The sequence below is a fragment of the Macrobrachium rosenbergii genome, chromosome 3 (assembly GCF_040412425.1).
Source record: "Macrobrachium rosenbergii isolate ZJJX-2024 chromosome 3, ASM4041242v1, whole genome shotgun sequence".
NCBI lineage: Eukaryota > Metazoa > Arthropoda > Malacostraca > Decapoda > Palaemonidae > Macrobrachium > Macrobrachium rosenbergii.
This window is the reverse complement of record NC_089743.1, coordinates 44,581,119-44,596,476: the sequence shown is the minus strand read 5'-3', so window position 1 is coordinate 44,596,476 and position 15,358 is coordinate 44,581,119. Positions and strand designations below refer to the sequence as shown.

The following is a 15,358-nucleotide window of genomic DNA, read 5'->3' as shown; positions in this document are numbered from 1 at the left end:
GCAGCAACACCTACAAGTACAACAATATCTTCAACAACAACAGCTGCAACGGCAGTCACTTCTAATACAACAGCAACAACGACAATTGCCACACCAACCACATCAAATATAACACAAACTACAACAACAGGACCATCATCAACTACCAGCAATATAACAGCAACTACAACAACTGGACCATCAACAACTACTAACAATATATCAACAACAACCACCACTGGACCATCAACAACTACCAATAATATAACAGCAACTACAACCACTGGACCATCAACAACTACCAACAGTGTAACAATAACTACCACCACTACACCATCAACAACTACCAATAATATAACAACAACTACAACAACTGGACCATCAACAACTACCAATAATATAACAGTAACTACAACAACTGGGCCATCAACAACTACCAACAATATTACAACAACTACCACCACTAGACCATCAACAACTACCACCACTGGACCATCATCAACTACCAACAATATAACAGCAACTACAACAACTGGACCATCAACAACTACTAACAATATATCAACAACAACCACCACTGGACCATCAACAACTACCAATAATATAACAGCAACTACAACCACTGGACCATCAACAACTACCAACAGTGTAACAACAACTACCACCACTGCACCATCAACGACTACCAATAATATAACAACAACTACGACAACTGGACCATCAACAACTACCAATAATATAACAGTAACTACAACAACTGGACCATCAACAACTACCAACAATATTACAACAACTACCACCACTAGACCATCAACAACTACCACCACTGGACCATCAACAACTACCAACAATATAACAGTAACTACAACTACCGGACCATCAACAACTACTAGCAATATAACAACAACTACCAGCAATATAACAACAACTACCACCAGTGGACCATCAACATCTACCGGCAATATAACAGTAACTACAACAACAGGTACTCCCACCACTACAAATACTACCACTGGTACTCCAACAACAACTACAACTACCACTACACAACCGCTGAGTAGTTCCTTCAGTAGCAGCAGTCTAGGTTAGTTCTTTGCCAGTACTTTTTTATTTCAGGTTAAATTCCAGAAATTATTCCTATTCTATTTATATAGAATTTACATAATTCTCTTCCAATTAATATAGTAAAAGAATACAATTTGTTTAATTACCTTTTAAAAGCCAGTTAACAAATATTTTTCCTTATCAAACAAGTTTTTCTTAAGTTTTAGATAAGGAAAATGAGAAATAGCATACAAGATATTATTGAAGATAATTGAAAAATGATAAAAGGGTTTAGAAGTGAATTAATTTGTTTATTCTATAGGCTTTATCAACGGGAACATTGAATAAGGAATGAATAAAAAATGAAAATAATGTTGAGTTGCAAGATAGCAAGTGATTTTCGTTTTCTCCATCATGTTTCTACAATTTCATTTTGCATCCATTTATACCCACTTGCTAAAAGACAGTTGTCATTGCCTAAAAGGGATAAGGACTGTTTGAATTTTTCTCACGCATATATGCCTTGTAATTTCATATTCTAAAATATCCACTCATCTTCATTCTTACATCTCATTGGTCTCGCTACATTTGGTGTGGATGTTCAAACTCTTCTTGTACAAACAGGGACCCAGCTGTCATCTCCACATAATTTCCTTTCTTAGATGGTGTGAAAGTTATATATGAACAGTTTCCACTTCACCCACATCATTATCCCATTTACATATGGAATGTTCACAACTTACCTAATATCATTTCAATCTCTGTCTTGCCATCTGTCTCATAATATTATTTTTACAGCTTTACTCTCAAATCGACAAGATGTTAAAAATGTTTTATCTGTCAAAAACATTATTCATATTTGCACAACAATATAGATAGAAGAGGGAAATTAGAATTTTAAATTTCTACTAATTTCACAAGTTTATGTTATTGTCTTTGTTACGTTAATTGACACGCATTGTAGTCTAACTTTTATATAGCTAAACCATTTTTTTTATCCATTCATTAAGTTCCCAACGATGACTCATGCAAAAAACTGGTAATGTATTGATAGAGAAAAGAAATACTTCAGTGTAGTCTTCATGCTCTAAATATATTTGGAAAAAGTGGGTATGTTGTACAGATATAAGAAAACCAACAAGGGATTTTTCTTGATTGATTAATGAATGTTAGGATATAAAGCCAAATTCTGTGATACTTTAAGCCATTTAGTTGTGAAGACAGTGAAAAAGAGTTGGAGTGGTTCTATATCAGATGGAAGAAACGAAGCAAGGATTGATATAAAGTAAAAGGCAGAAAAGTGGGTGCAGCTAGGGGCCGACGTGTCGGCTGTAGCACCCACAAGGAATTATTGTTGTTGAAATTTTGTCACTGAAGTCACATAAAAATAAGTGGATAATCATTAAATGATGTTTGTGATATTAATTTTTATGAAGGATCTTCTATTATGGAAAATTAATGAAAAAAAATAGGACAATGTTTCTAAAAAACTTAACTGTTGAATAACACATCAAAATTTCTAGACTTTGGAGAGAAATATAATACGCACTTATTAGTATAAAGAAAACATCAGGTGTCTGTCTCACTAAATATAATATTGCTGATGCATTTGATGGATGCATATTTCAAAATACAAGTAATTTTTTTCATTTTTATAGATATGCAAGCATTAAAGTCTTTGAGGAAAATTTGCTTCTAGATAGTAAAGGAAAAACTTGAATCTTTGCCATTGTCTTTCATAAAGAGGAAAGAAGGACTTTATTCCTTTACTGAATTTCTATAAGTAACTTTAGTTAAGAAATCTGATTCAAAAACAATTATGTTCCTCAATGTTATGATCTGATCAGGTTACTCACCGAAAGGTCATAAGCAAAAAGTAATACAGATACCTCGCTACTTATTGCTTTATGAATGAGTATGTAAATGCAAATGGTATTCTGAAATGAGGTTTTGATTGATAGGTTCAAGTAGTTCCAGTGCATCGATCAGTGTATCAAGTCCAACCTTTACTACAACAACTGCAACACCAACAACTACTACTGGATCACCTACAACAACAGCACCTACTCTCACCTCCTCAACAACTGCAACAACAGGTACTTCTAATACAACAGCAGCAACACCTATAAGTACATCAACAACAACAGTTGCCACACCAACCACATCAAGTGTAACACCAACTACAACCACTGGACCATCAACAACTACCAACAATATAACAGTAACTACAACAACTGGACCATCAACAAGTACCAACAATATAATAACAACTACCACCACTGGACCATCAACAACTACCAACAATGTAACAGTAAGTACAACAACTGGACTATCAACAACTACAAACAATATAACAGCATCTACAACAACTGGACCATCAACAACTACCAATAATATAACAACAACTACCACCACTGGACCATCAACAACTACCAATAATATAACATCAACTACAACAACTGGACAATCAACAACTACCAACAATGTATCAACAACTACAACAACTGGACCATCAACAACTACCAATAATATAACAGCAACTACAACCACTGGACCATCAACAACTACCAACAATGTATCAACATCTACCACCACTGGACCATCAACAACTACATCAGCAACTACAACCACTGGACCATCAACAACTACCAACAATGTAACAGTAAGTACAACAACTGGACCATCAACAACTACTAACAATATAACAACGAGTACCACTACTGGACCATCAACAACTACCAGTAATATAACAGCAACTACAACCACTGGACCATCAACAACTACCAACAATGTATCAACATCTACCACCACTGGACCATCAACAACTACTAATAATATAACAGCAACTACAACCATTGGACCATCAACAACTACCAGCAATGTAACAGTAAGTACAATAACTGGACCATCAACAACCACCAACAATATAACAGCAACTACAACAATTGGACCATCAACAACTACCAACAATATAACAGCAACTTCAACAACTGGTCAATCAACAACTACCAACAATATAACAGCAACTACAACAACAGGTACTCCCACCACCACAACTACCACCACTGGTACTCCAACAACAACAACCACAACTACTACTACACAACCGCTGAGTAGTTCCTTCAGTAGCAGCAGCCTAGGTTAGTTTTTGCTAGTAGTTTTTTTTTATTTCAGGTTATGTTATAAAAATTATTCCTATTTTATTTATATGGAATTTGCATAATTCTCTTCCAATTAATACGATCACAGAGTACAATTTATTTAATTATCTTTTTAAAGGCTAGTTAACAAATATTTTTCCTCATCTAACAAGTTTTTCTGAGGGTTTAGATAAGGAAAATAAGGAATAGCATACAATACATTATGGAAAATAATTGAAAGATCATAAAAGGGTTTAGAAGTAGATCAGTTTAATTATTCTATAGGTTTTACCAACGGGAACGTTGAGTAAAGAACAAAGAAAAAATGAAAATAATATTAGGTTACAAGTTTGCCAGTGATTTCCGTTTTCTCCATCAAGAGAAGTGCATGTTTCTAACATTTTATTATTCATACTTTTATACCCACTTCCTAAAAGACTGTTCTCATTGCCTAAAAGGTATAAGGAATGTTTGAATTTCCCCCCATTTATGTATGCCTTGTAATTTCGCTTTCTAAAATATCCTCTCATCTTCATTCTTACATCTCATTAGTTCCACTACATTTGTTGTGGATTTGTAAACTCTTCTTGCACAAACAGGGAACCAGATCTCATCACCACATAGTTTTCTCTCTTAGATGGTGTGAAAGTTAGTTATAAACCATTTCCACCTCACCCACATCATTATCACATTTAAAGTGGAATGTTCACAACTTACCTAATATTATCATTTCACTCTCTATCTTGCCACCTATCTCCTAATATTTCTTTTACAGCTTTACTCTCAAATCGACAAGATGTTTCAAAATGTTGTATCTGTCAAAAAAATTATTCATTTTTGCACAGCAATATTGACAGAAGAGGGAAAATTAGAATTTTCAATTTCTACTTATTTCACGAGTTTATGTCATTGTCTTTGTCATGTTCATGTACACGCATTTAAGTCTAATTTTCACGCAGCTAGACCATTTACTTTTATCCATTCATTAAGTTCCAAATGATGACTCATACAAAAAACTGGTAGTGTGTTAATAGAGAAAAGAAACTCTTAAGTGCTGTCTTGATGCTCTAAATATATTTGGAAAATATGGGAATATTGTACAGGTATAAAAAACCAAAAAGGGATTTTTCTTGATTGTTTAATGGATGTTAGGATATAAAGCCAAACTCTGTGATACTTTTAGCCATTTAGTTGTGAAGACAGTGAAAAGAGAGTTGGAGTGGTTTTATATCAGATGGAAGAAACGAAGCAATAATGGATATAAAGTAAAAGGCAGAAAAGTGGGTGCAGCTAGGTGCCGACGTGTCGGCTGTAGTACCCCACAAGGAATTATGATTGTTGAATCCTTGTCATTGAAGTCACACACAAAAAGACAGAGAATCAATATATGACATTTGTAACAAATTCTTATGTAAAATTCATGAAAAAAATTTAAGACAACGTTTGTATATGCAGCTGTTGATAAAAAACATAACTGTTCAATAAGACATCAAAATTTCTCGACTTAGAGAGAAATATAATACTTACTTATTAGTATAAAGAAATATCTGGTAACTGTCTCACTAAACATAATATTGCTGATGCATTTGGTGAATGCATATTTCAAAATACAAATAATTTTATTTTTATTATTATAGATATGCAAGCATTAAAGTCTCTGAGGAAAATTTACATTTTCTAGATAGTAAAGGAAAACCGGAATCTTTACGGGGAATTAACGGGGAAAGAAGGACTTTATTCTTTTATTGATTTTCTATAAGCAACTTCATTTAAGAAATCTGGATCAATAAACAATTATGCTCCTCAACATTATGATCTGGTCAGGTTAACCACAGAAAGTTCATAAGCAAAAAGTAATACAGATATCTAGCTGCTCATTGCTTTATGAATGAGTATGTAAATGCAAATGGTATTCTGAAATGACGTTTTGATTGATAGGTTCAAGTAGTTCCAGTGCATCGATCAGTGTATCAAGTCCAACCTTTACTACAACAACTGCAACACCAACAACTACTACTGGATCGTCTACAACGACAACACCTACTCCCACCTCCTCAACAACTGCAACAACAGGTACTTCTAATACTACAGCAGCGACGCCTACAATTACATCAACAACAACAGTTGCCACACCAACCACATCAAGTGTAACACCAACTACAACCACTGGACCATCAACATCTACCAATAATATAACAGTAACTACAACAACTGGACCATCAACAACTACCAATAATATAACAACAACTGCCACTACTGGACCATCAACAACTACCAATAATATAACAGGAACTACAACCACTGGACCATCAACAACTACCAACAATATATCAACAACTACCACCATTAGACCATCAACAACTACTAATAATATAACAGCAACTACAACAATTGGACCATCAACAACTACCAACACTGTAACAACAACTATCACCACTGGACCATCAACGACTACCAATAATATAACAGCAACTACAACAACTGGACCATCAACAACTACCAACAATATAACATTAACTACAACCACTGGACCATCAACAACTACCAACAATGCAATCAACATCTACCACTACTGGACCATCAACAACCACCAACAATATAACAATAACTACCACCACTGGGCCATCAACAACTACCAACACTGGACCATCAACAACTACCAACAATATAACAGCAACTACAACAACTGGGCCATCAACAACTACCAACAATATAACAGCAACTACAACAATTATTGGTACTCCAACAACAACTACAACTACTACTACACAACCACTGAGTAGTTCCTTCAGTAGCAGCAGTTTGGGTCAGTTCTTTGCTAGTAGTTTTTTTTATTTCAGGTTATATTCCAGAAATTATTCCAATTCTATTGATATAGAATTCACTTAATTCTCCTCCAATCAATACGATAACTGAGTATAATTTATTTAATTATCTTTTTAAAAGCTAGTTCATAAATATTTTTCCTCATCTAACAAACTTTTCTGAAGGCTTAGATAAGGAAAATAAGAAATAGCATACACGATATTGGAAATAATTGAAATATTATAAAATGCTTTAGAATTGGATCAATTTATTTACTCTATAGGTTTTACCAACGGGAACATTGAATAAAGAAAAAAATAAAAATAATATTAGGTTACATATTTGCAGTGATTTCCGATTTCTCCATCAAGAGAAATGCATGTTTCTACCATTTCATTATTCATCCTTTTATACCCACTTGATAAAAGACTGTTGGCATTGCCTAAAAGGTATAAGGACTGTTTTAGTGAAGGCTGTAAGCAAAATGATGGGGACAAAGTGGACGAAAGTATCAAACCTTGTGGATATGTTTTTTAGGTCCTGTAGCAACAATTTTTGACATGATCCACAAAATCAATCTCAGCTGATGTTCTCACGTGTCATGTATCAGAAACGATGATGCGACAGATGCAAAAACTCAGCAGAAAGTTTGTTCATCTTACTAATGGTTAATTTTTATTGATCAATTTGTCTTATTTTGACAAATTAAATACACAGAAATCCAAACAGGCTATCTACAAAGAATCTGTATAAAATAAGAGAGAATGAAGAACATATTCATAAGTGAGCATGGTGTATAATGCAATGAAAAGGATATTTTATCTATGCAGATTATGGTTGACTTACTGAGATACATTTTGCTATATTAAAATGTCTCTCCGCCAGCGGGTAATGCTAAATCTATTTTTTATATGCAAACGTAAGTAAATCTGTAATTAAACAAAAAAGCACATGTTATCTTTCACCATGATTGTTGTGCAATATTAAACTAAATTATAGTCCTGTTATCAAACCAAGATGCCGAAAACAATATGAGAGTGGTATCAACACATGAAAACTGCAATTACTGTAAATTCAAAACACCAACACCATAAGTTTAGGATGGCATAGTATTATACTCTCAAACAAGTATGGTACAAAGGATTAAAGGCCAAATGTTCAGCCGGTGAGCAATGGCTTTGCTGTAAAACGTTTGATTTCATCAATTCAAATGTTTATATGAAATTGACATCTAATTCTTCATGCAGTTACACTTGCAAAGTTCTGTACATCTCCACTTAGATTTTTTGCAAGAACATCTTCCAGTACAGCCAGCAGCAGCTTTGCAGCTACACTTAGCAAATTCACTACAAACTTCTGAAGTAATTGGTAAAGTGCACTCTAACAAGTAGTGGCGGCGTCCATTTTCGAACCCCCATCTTTCTGGAGTTGGTATTTGCTGCTGAGATTGATTGCTTGTCCAGATTCCAGTTCGGCAGACACAACGCTTTGTGTGTTGCAGGAGGGCACCTTGTGTGGGAGGAATAGTGTCCATGGTTTTGCTTTTTTGGCAAAACATTTCCCTGCGAACCTCATTTACAGTCCCAAGTCCACTTTTCTTCTGGTACATAAGTACAGTGAAGCGTTCCAGAAGTTTGAAGTTCCCATCACTGATGTGCACTTCTTTGAAAGGGTGACTGGTGATGTCATTGAAGACCTTGGTCACATCAGGAAAAGATTTTCAAGTCTCCCAGGCACACCTTTTTCCCCTTTCCAGAAAGGCTGATACTGCATCGCAGCCTGTGAAGCTGTGGAAAATTGATAGGGTAGTTGACATTTCTTTGCGAAGAGTTAGGGCCAGAGTGTTGATATGAATATAGAAAAAGCTCCTTCCTGTGCCAAACCCAACATAACTGCTCAATGTTGGCCATATGTCTTGCAGGTGGTAAAACTTGCCAATCAATATGATAATAACATTGTTGTCCACGGTGCGAACAAAGTAAGTATTTGATTCTTGCTGTAATGCATCTTGCACATGGAAGAGTATTCTGGTACCAGCCTCTTCATGGTTGCAGGCTTGTTTGATGTGGTCGCCTACTCTGATGGCAACATTTTCTCCTTGTGTCACCACCCCTTTTTTACCAGTAGGAAATTCACTGCTTTCAATCTTCTTGGACAGAAAGTCAAAGAATTCCTCCTTGTTTTCTGCATCATGAAGAAAGTCCTTCCCTGTCCTGGGATTTTGTTTTTGCTGGACACCTTCCTTCTCATGCCTTTTCTTCTCTTTTCTCTAGCAGAGCCTTTGATACTGTTTTTGAGATACCTGTTCCAAACAGTGTCATCCTGTCTGCAGTCTAAAGCTGATGCCGCACATGAGGCAAAAACGCATCGACAGAGTAGTCCTCAAGTGTCTTCACGCCACTAACAGGTAGAAGGTGCACCACAGGTGCGCCGTCAAGCACCTTCTCATCAAAAGTCTAGTGTAGATCTTCCTCATATGTTTTCTCCAAAGATGAGAGTAGCTTAGGAGGAGCGTCAAGGACTATCATTTCTGGATGTTGTTCATCCTCATCGAGTTCCTCTAAGGCTTCTATCAGTTCAGAGTTGTCATATGGCTGAACATCGTTCAGTAAGTGTAGAGCAGATGCTTCTACTGTCTTTGTTAAACAGTAAGCAGATTAGAATTTTTTCCGAGACGAAGTTATCCTCTGTCAGACAAAGAGGGAGTTAATGGGTGGTTTTCGTGGCTGAAAAATGAAGCCATATCAGACCCTCTGTGTTGTGCCACTATGTATACTGTGGAGAAAAGGTTGACATCAGTCTTCAAATTTGCAACCATGTCTGCTTGTTTGCTTTTGTCTTTGGGAGTTGGACACTTGAACGGATGCAAAGGGTTATTAGCCGTTTTTGTGCAGTTGCAGATTACTGTCTGACATATTGTAAGTGTAACCTGTGATTCTTAAATTTCTTGATTTTTCAAAGTAGGTCCTTTCAGCATCACTGAGACATGCATTTTCTGTGTTGATGGTATTGAGTCTTCTTGGCAATTAGGTGGAAAGGTTGCATCAAAATGAAATCCTTAAAACTTGAAAATGATAACTATGGCAGCTTTCGCCAAAATGAAAGCATTTCCACAGTCACTGAAGGCTTGTTTCAGCATTTGCCTTATTCCTTGATAAAAAATAAGCATTATATTTTATCCAATATTTTGTTCTTGTGCTGTGGGAAAGAAGCGGAGAATTTCTTCTATGAAGCACACTTTGTTGACTTCTTTCTGAATTCCAAGTGCAGCTAGACGTGCTTCATACATGTACCGCAAATCAGAAAACTTGAAGCAGATAAACCCATCTTCTACTGAAGTCTCTGTGCAGCTTATCAACTCAATAAAGTCCAGAGCTTCTTTTTTCTCTTTTTCCATTTGACTCCCATCAGAATCTTTTTGTTTTCTTTGAAACCTCAAGAAAGTGCGATAACGGTTCCGGAACTCAGTGAGACAGTTCAAATGGTACATGCCATCTACAGCTGCTACATCTCCAACAGCAATTCTTGACAGTACTACTGTATCCTGTAGGTCAGTTGCCATTCGTCTGATTTTGTGGTCAGCACCCATTGTCATAAATTCGTGGAGGTGGCTGTCATAATTTCAACAAAACATACAATTGTTCTTTGTCACTGCATAACGAAGCTTCTGTCGCTTTTCTTGCAGACCTTCAACAGATGGTCGTCCTATTTCAAAATCCTTTTTTCCTTTTGCTCGTGCTAATTTGCATTTGCTTAACTTGCCATAACAAGTTCTGTGCCACTGAGCCTTGTTATTGACCAGGTCGTCTGCTGTGATGCTTTCGTTAAAGAGAATAGTCACAGGTAGCATGCGCACTCCCCGACATTCACTGACGATATTCAGAAAGTTTTTATATGGATGCGACTTGGCTTGACGCCCATGGGCCTTCAAGGGGCAGTTGAACTTCTCGCTAGTTTTTTGTTGGCAAATCAAACAAGTTTGCCAATCCATCCTTCATGCACTATAGGTCAGCCCTGAAACAGAGCAAAAGATAAGACTTAAAAAAAAAAAAACAATGACAAAATACAAAATTGTAATTCTTAGTTTGTTTCAGCCCAGTTACTTCTTGGATGACTCATTTCAAATAATGAATCTCTTTGATGAACCTTTTTTCATTTAATTAATGTCGGTTGTCAAAGACACGACCACAACCAATAATTTGTCCGCTTTCGCCACGCTTTGTGATTTAAATCGTCTTTTTCTCGGAAACTATTGCTGTGCTACCTTGGAACATATCAAAATTTGCAAGTGCAAAGCATGTAGACCACCTAGAAAAAATATGCTACTATTGTACACTCTGTCCCCATTTCATCAAAAATGGGTCTTACAGCCCTCACTATTTGAATTTCCCCCACTCATGCATGTCTTGTAATTTCACTTTCTAAAATATCCACCCATCTTCATTCTTACATCTCATTGGTCTCACTAAATTTGGTGTGGATTCCCAACTCTTCTTGCACAAACAGGGACCCAGCTGTCATCAACACATAATTTTCTCTCTTAGATGGTGTGAAAGTTATATATAAACCATTTTCAATTCACCCATATCATTATCCTATTTACATATGGAATGTTCACAATTTAATATTACCTTTCACTCTCTATCTTGCCATGTACCTAATATTATCATTTCACTCTCTGTCTTGCCATGTATCTCCTAATATTTCTTTTACAGCTTTACCCTTAAATCGACAAGATGTTTTAAAACGTTTTCTCTGTCAAAAAAGTTATTCATATTTGCACAGCAATATAAATAGAAGAGGGAAATTAGAATTTTAAAATTCTGCTTATTTCACGAGTTTATGTTATTGTCTTTGTTATGTTAATATGCACGCATTGTAGTCTAATTTCCATATAACTAAACCATTTACTTTTTCTATTCATTAAATTCCCAACGAAGACTCATACAAAAAACTGGTGATGTGTTGATAGAGAAAAGAAACTCTTAAATGTTGTCTTGATGCTCTAAATATATTTGGAAAAATATGGAATGTTGTACAGATATAAAAAAAACCAACAAGTGATTTTTCTTGATTGATTAATAAATGTTAGGATATACAGCCAAACTCTGTGATACTTTTAGCCATTTAGTTGTGAAGACAGAGAAAGAGAGTTGGAATGGTTCTATATCAGATGGAAGAAACGAAGCAGGGATGAATATAAAGTACACGACAGAAAAGTGGGTGCAGCTAAGGGCAGACGTGTCGGCTGTAGGACCCCACAAGGAATTATTATTGTTAAACCCATGTCGCTGAAGTCACACACAAAAAGGCGGATAATCATTATATGACATTTGTAACAAATTCTTATGTAGCATCTTCTATTATGGAAAATTCATGAAAAAAAATTAGGACAACGTTTGTGTGTGCAGATGTTGATAAAAAAACATAACTGTTGAATAAGACAGCAAAATTTCTTAACTTTGGAGAGAAATATAATACTTAATTACTATTAGTATAAAGAAAATATCTGGTGTCTGTCTCACTAAACGTATTATTGCTGATGCATTTGATGGATGCATATTTCAAAATACAAATAACTTTTTTTTTATTTTGATAGATATGCAAGCATTAAAGTCTCTGAGGAAAATTTGCATTTTCTAGATAATAAAGGAAAAATCGGAATGTTTGTCATTGTTTTTCTTAACGGGGAAAGGACTTTATTCTTGTTTTAAATTTCTATAAGTAACTTCAATTAAGAAATCAGGATCAATTAACAATTATGCTCCTCAACATTATGATCTGATCAGGTTAACCACAGAAAGTTCATAAGCAAAAAGTAATACAGATGTCTCGCTGCTTATTGCTTTATGAATGAGTATGTAAATGCAAATGGTATTCTGAAATGAGGTTTTGATTGATAGGTTCAAGTAGTTCCAGTGCATCGATCAGTGTATCAAGTCCAACCTTTACTACAACAACTGCAACACCAACAACTACTACTGGATCGTCTACAACGACAATACCTACTCCCACCTCCTCAACAACTGCAACAACAGGTACTTCTAATACAACAGCAGCGACACCTGCAAGTACATCAACAACAACAGTTGCCACGCCAACCACATCAAGTGTAACACCAACTACAACCACTGGACCATCAACAACTACCAGTAATAACACAGTAACTACAACAACTGGACCATCAACAACTACCAACAATATAACAATAACTACCACCACTGGACAATCTACAACTACCAATAATATAACAGCAACTACAACGACTGGACCATCAACAACTACCAACAATATATCAACAACTACCACCATTAGACCATCAACAACTACCAATAATATAACAGCAACTACAACAACTGGACAGTCAACAACTACCAACACTGTAACAACAACTATCACCACTGGACCATCAACGACTACCAATAATATAACAGCAACTACAACAACTGGACCATCAACAACTACCAACAATATAACATTAACTACAACCACTGGACCATCAACAACTACCAACAATGTATCAACATCTACCACCACTGGACCATCAACAACTACCAACAATATAACAGCAACTACCACTACTGGGCCATCAACAACTACCAACACTGGACCATCAACAACTACCAATAATGTAACATCAACTACAACAACTGGGCCATCAACAACTACCAACACTGGACCATCAACAACTACCAATAATATAACATCAACTACAACAACTGGGCCATCAACCACCACAATATAACAACAACTACCAATGGTACTCCAACAACAACTACAACTACTACTACACAACCACTGAGTAGTTCCTTCAGTAGCAGCAGTTTAGGTCAGTTCTTTGCTAGTAGTTTTTTTTTTATTCCAGGTTATATTCCAGAAATTATTCCTATTCTGATTATATAGAATTTACTTAATTCTCTTCCAATTAATATCATTACAGAGTACAATTTATTTAATCATCTTTTTAAAAGCTAGTTAACAAATATTTTTCCTCATCTAACAAGCTTTTTCTGAAGGTTTAGATAAGGAAAATAAGAAATAGCATACAAGATATTATTGGAAATAATTGAAAGATTATAAAAGGGTTTAGAATTGGATCAATTTGTTTTAATCTATAGATTTTACCAACGGGGAACATTGAATAAGGGAAAAAATGAAAATAATATTAGGTTACATGCTTGCCAGTGATTTCCGATTTCTCCATCAAGAGAAATGCATGTTTCTACCATTTCATTATTCATCCTTTTTTTACCCACTTGATAAAAGACTGTTGTAATTGCCTAAAAGGTATAAGGATTGTTTTAGTGAAGGCTTTAAGCAAAATGATGGAAACAGAGTGGATGAAAGTATCAAACCTTGTGGATATGTTTTTTAGGTCTTGTAGCAACAATTTTTTATATGATCCACAAAATCAATCTCAGCTGATGTTCTCACGTGTCATGTATCAGAAAAAATGATGCAACAGATGTAAAAACTCAGCAGAAAGTTTGTTCATCTTACTAATGGTTAATCTTTATTAATCAATTTGTCTTATTTTGACAAATTAAATACACAGAAATCCAAACAGGCTATCTAAAAGAATCTGTATGAAAGAAGAGAGAATGAAGAACATATTCATAAGTGAGCATGGTGTATAATGCAATGAAAAGGACAATTTATCTATGCAGATTATGGTTGGCTTACTGAGATGCATTTTGCTATATTAAAATGTCTCTCTGCCAGCGGGGTAATGCTAAATCTTTTTTTATATGCAAACCTAAGTAAATCTGTAATTAAACAAAAATGCTCATGTTATCTTTCACCATAATCGTTGTGCAATATTAAACTAAATTATAGACTGTTATCAAACCAAAATGCCGAAAACAATATGAGAGTGGTATCAACACATGAAAACTGTAATTACTGTAAATTTAAAACACCAATACCATAAGTTTAAGATAGCATAGTATTATACTCTCAAACAAGTATGGTACAAAGGATTAAAGGCCAAATGTTCAGCCGGTGAGCAATGGCTTTGCTGTAAAACGTTTGATTTCATCAATTCAAATGTTTATATGAAATTGACATCTAATTCTTCATGCAGTTACACTTGCAAAGGTCTGTTCATCTCCACTGGGATTTTTGCAAGAACATCTTCCAGTACAGCCAGCAGCAAGCTACACTTAGCAAATTCACTACAAACTTCTGAAGTAACCAAAGTGCACTCTAACAAGTAGTGGCGTCCATTTTCGAACCCCCATCTTTCTGGAGTTGGTATTTGCTGCTGAGATTGATTGCTTGTTGTCAGATTCCAGCTTAGTTTAGACACAACGCTTTGTGTGTTGCAGGAGGGCACCTTGTGTGGGAGGAATAGTGTCCATGGTTTTGCTTTGTTGGCAAAACATTTCCTG

General features: G+C 35.4%; 3 protein-coding genes across 3 annotated transcripts in view; all 3 read left to right on the top strand.

The window, feature by feature from the left end:
- The window catches only part of LOC136828186 (mucin-2-like), a gene marked incomplete at its 3' end in the record, with an annotated part of 15,405 nt that extends 8,738 nt beyond the window's left edge, over positions 1 to 6,667 (top strand). Inside the window, exons 5-8 of the mRNA XM_067086036.1 lie at positions 975 to 1,063; positions 2,985 to 3,660; positions 4,051 to 4,163; positions 6,102 to 6,667. Coding sequence (XP_066942137.1) covers positions 975 to 1,063; positions 2,985 to 3,660; positions 4,051 to 4,163; positions 6,102 to 6,667 — 1,444 coding nt within the window. The remainder of the gene's footprint in view (positions 1 to 974; positions 1,064 to 2,984; positions 3,661 to 4,050; positions 4,164 to 6,101) is intronic.
- LOC136854894 (pneumococcal serine-rich repeat protein-like) overlaps positions 1 to 15,358 on the top strand; it is a 250,880-nt gene that overhangs the window by 77,503 nt on the left and 158,019 nt on the right. The window lies entirely within an intron of this gene.
- Positions 6,714 to 13,713, top strand: LOC136828182 (mucin-21-like). The gene is made up of 2 exons (XM_067086023.1): positions 6,714 to 6,969; positions 12,872 to 13,713. Exons 1-2 carry the CDS (start codon positions 6,714 to 6,716, stop codon positions 13,711 to 13,713), a joined length of 1,098 nt encoding a protein of 365 aa, XP_066942124.1.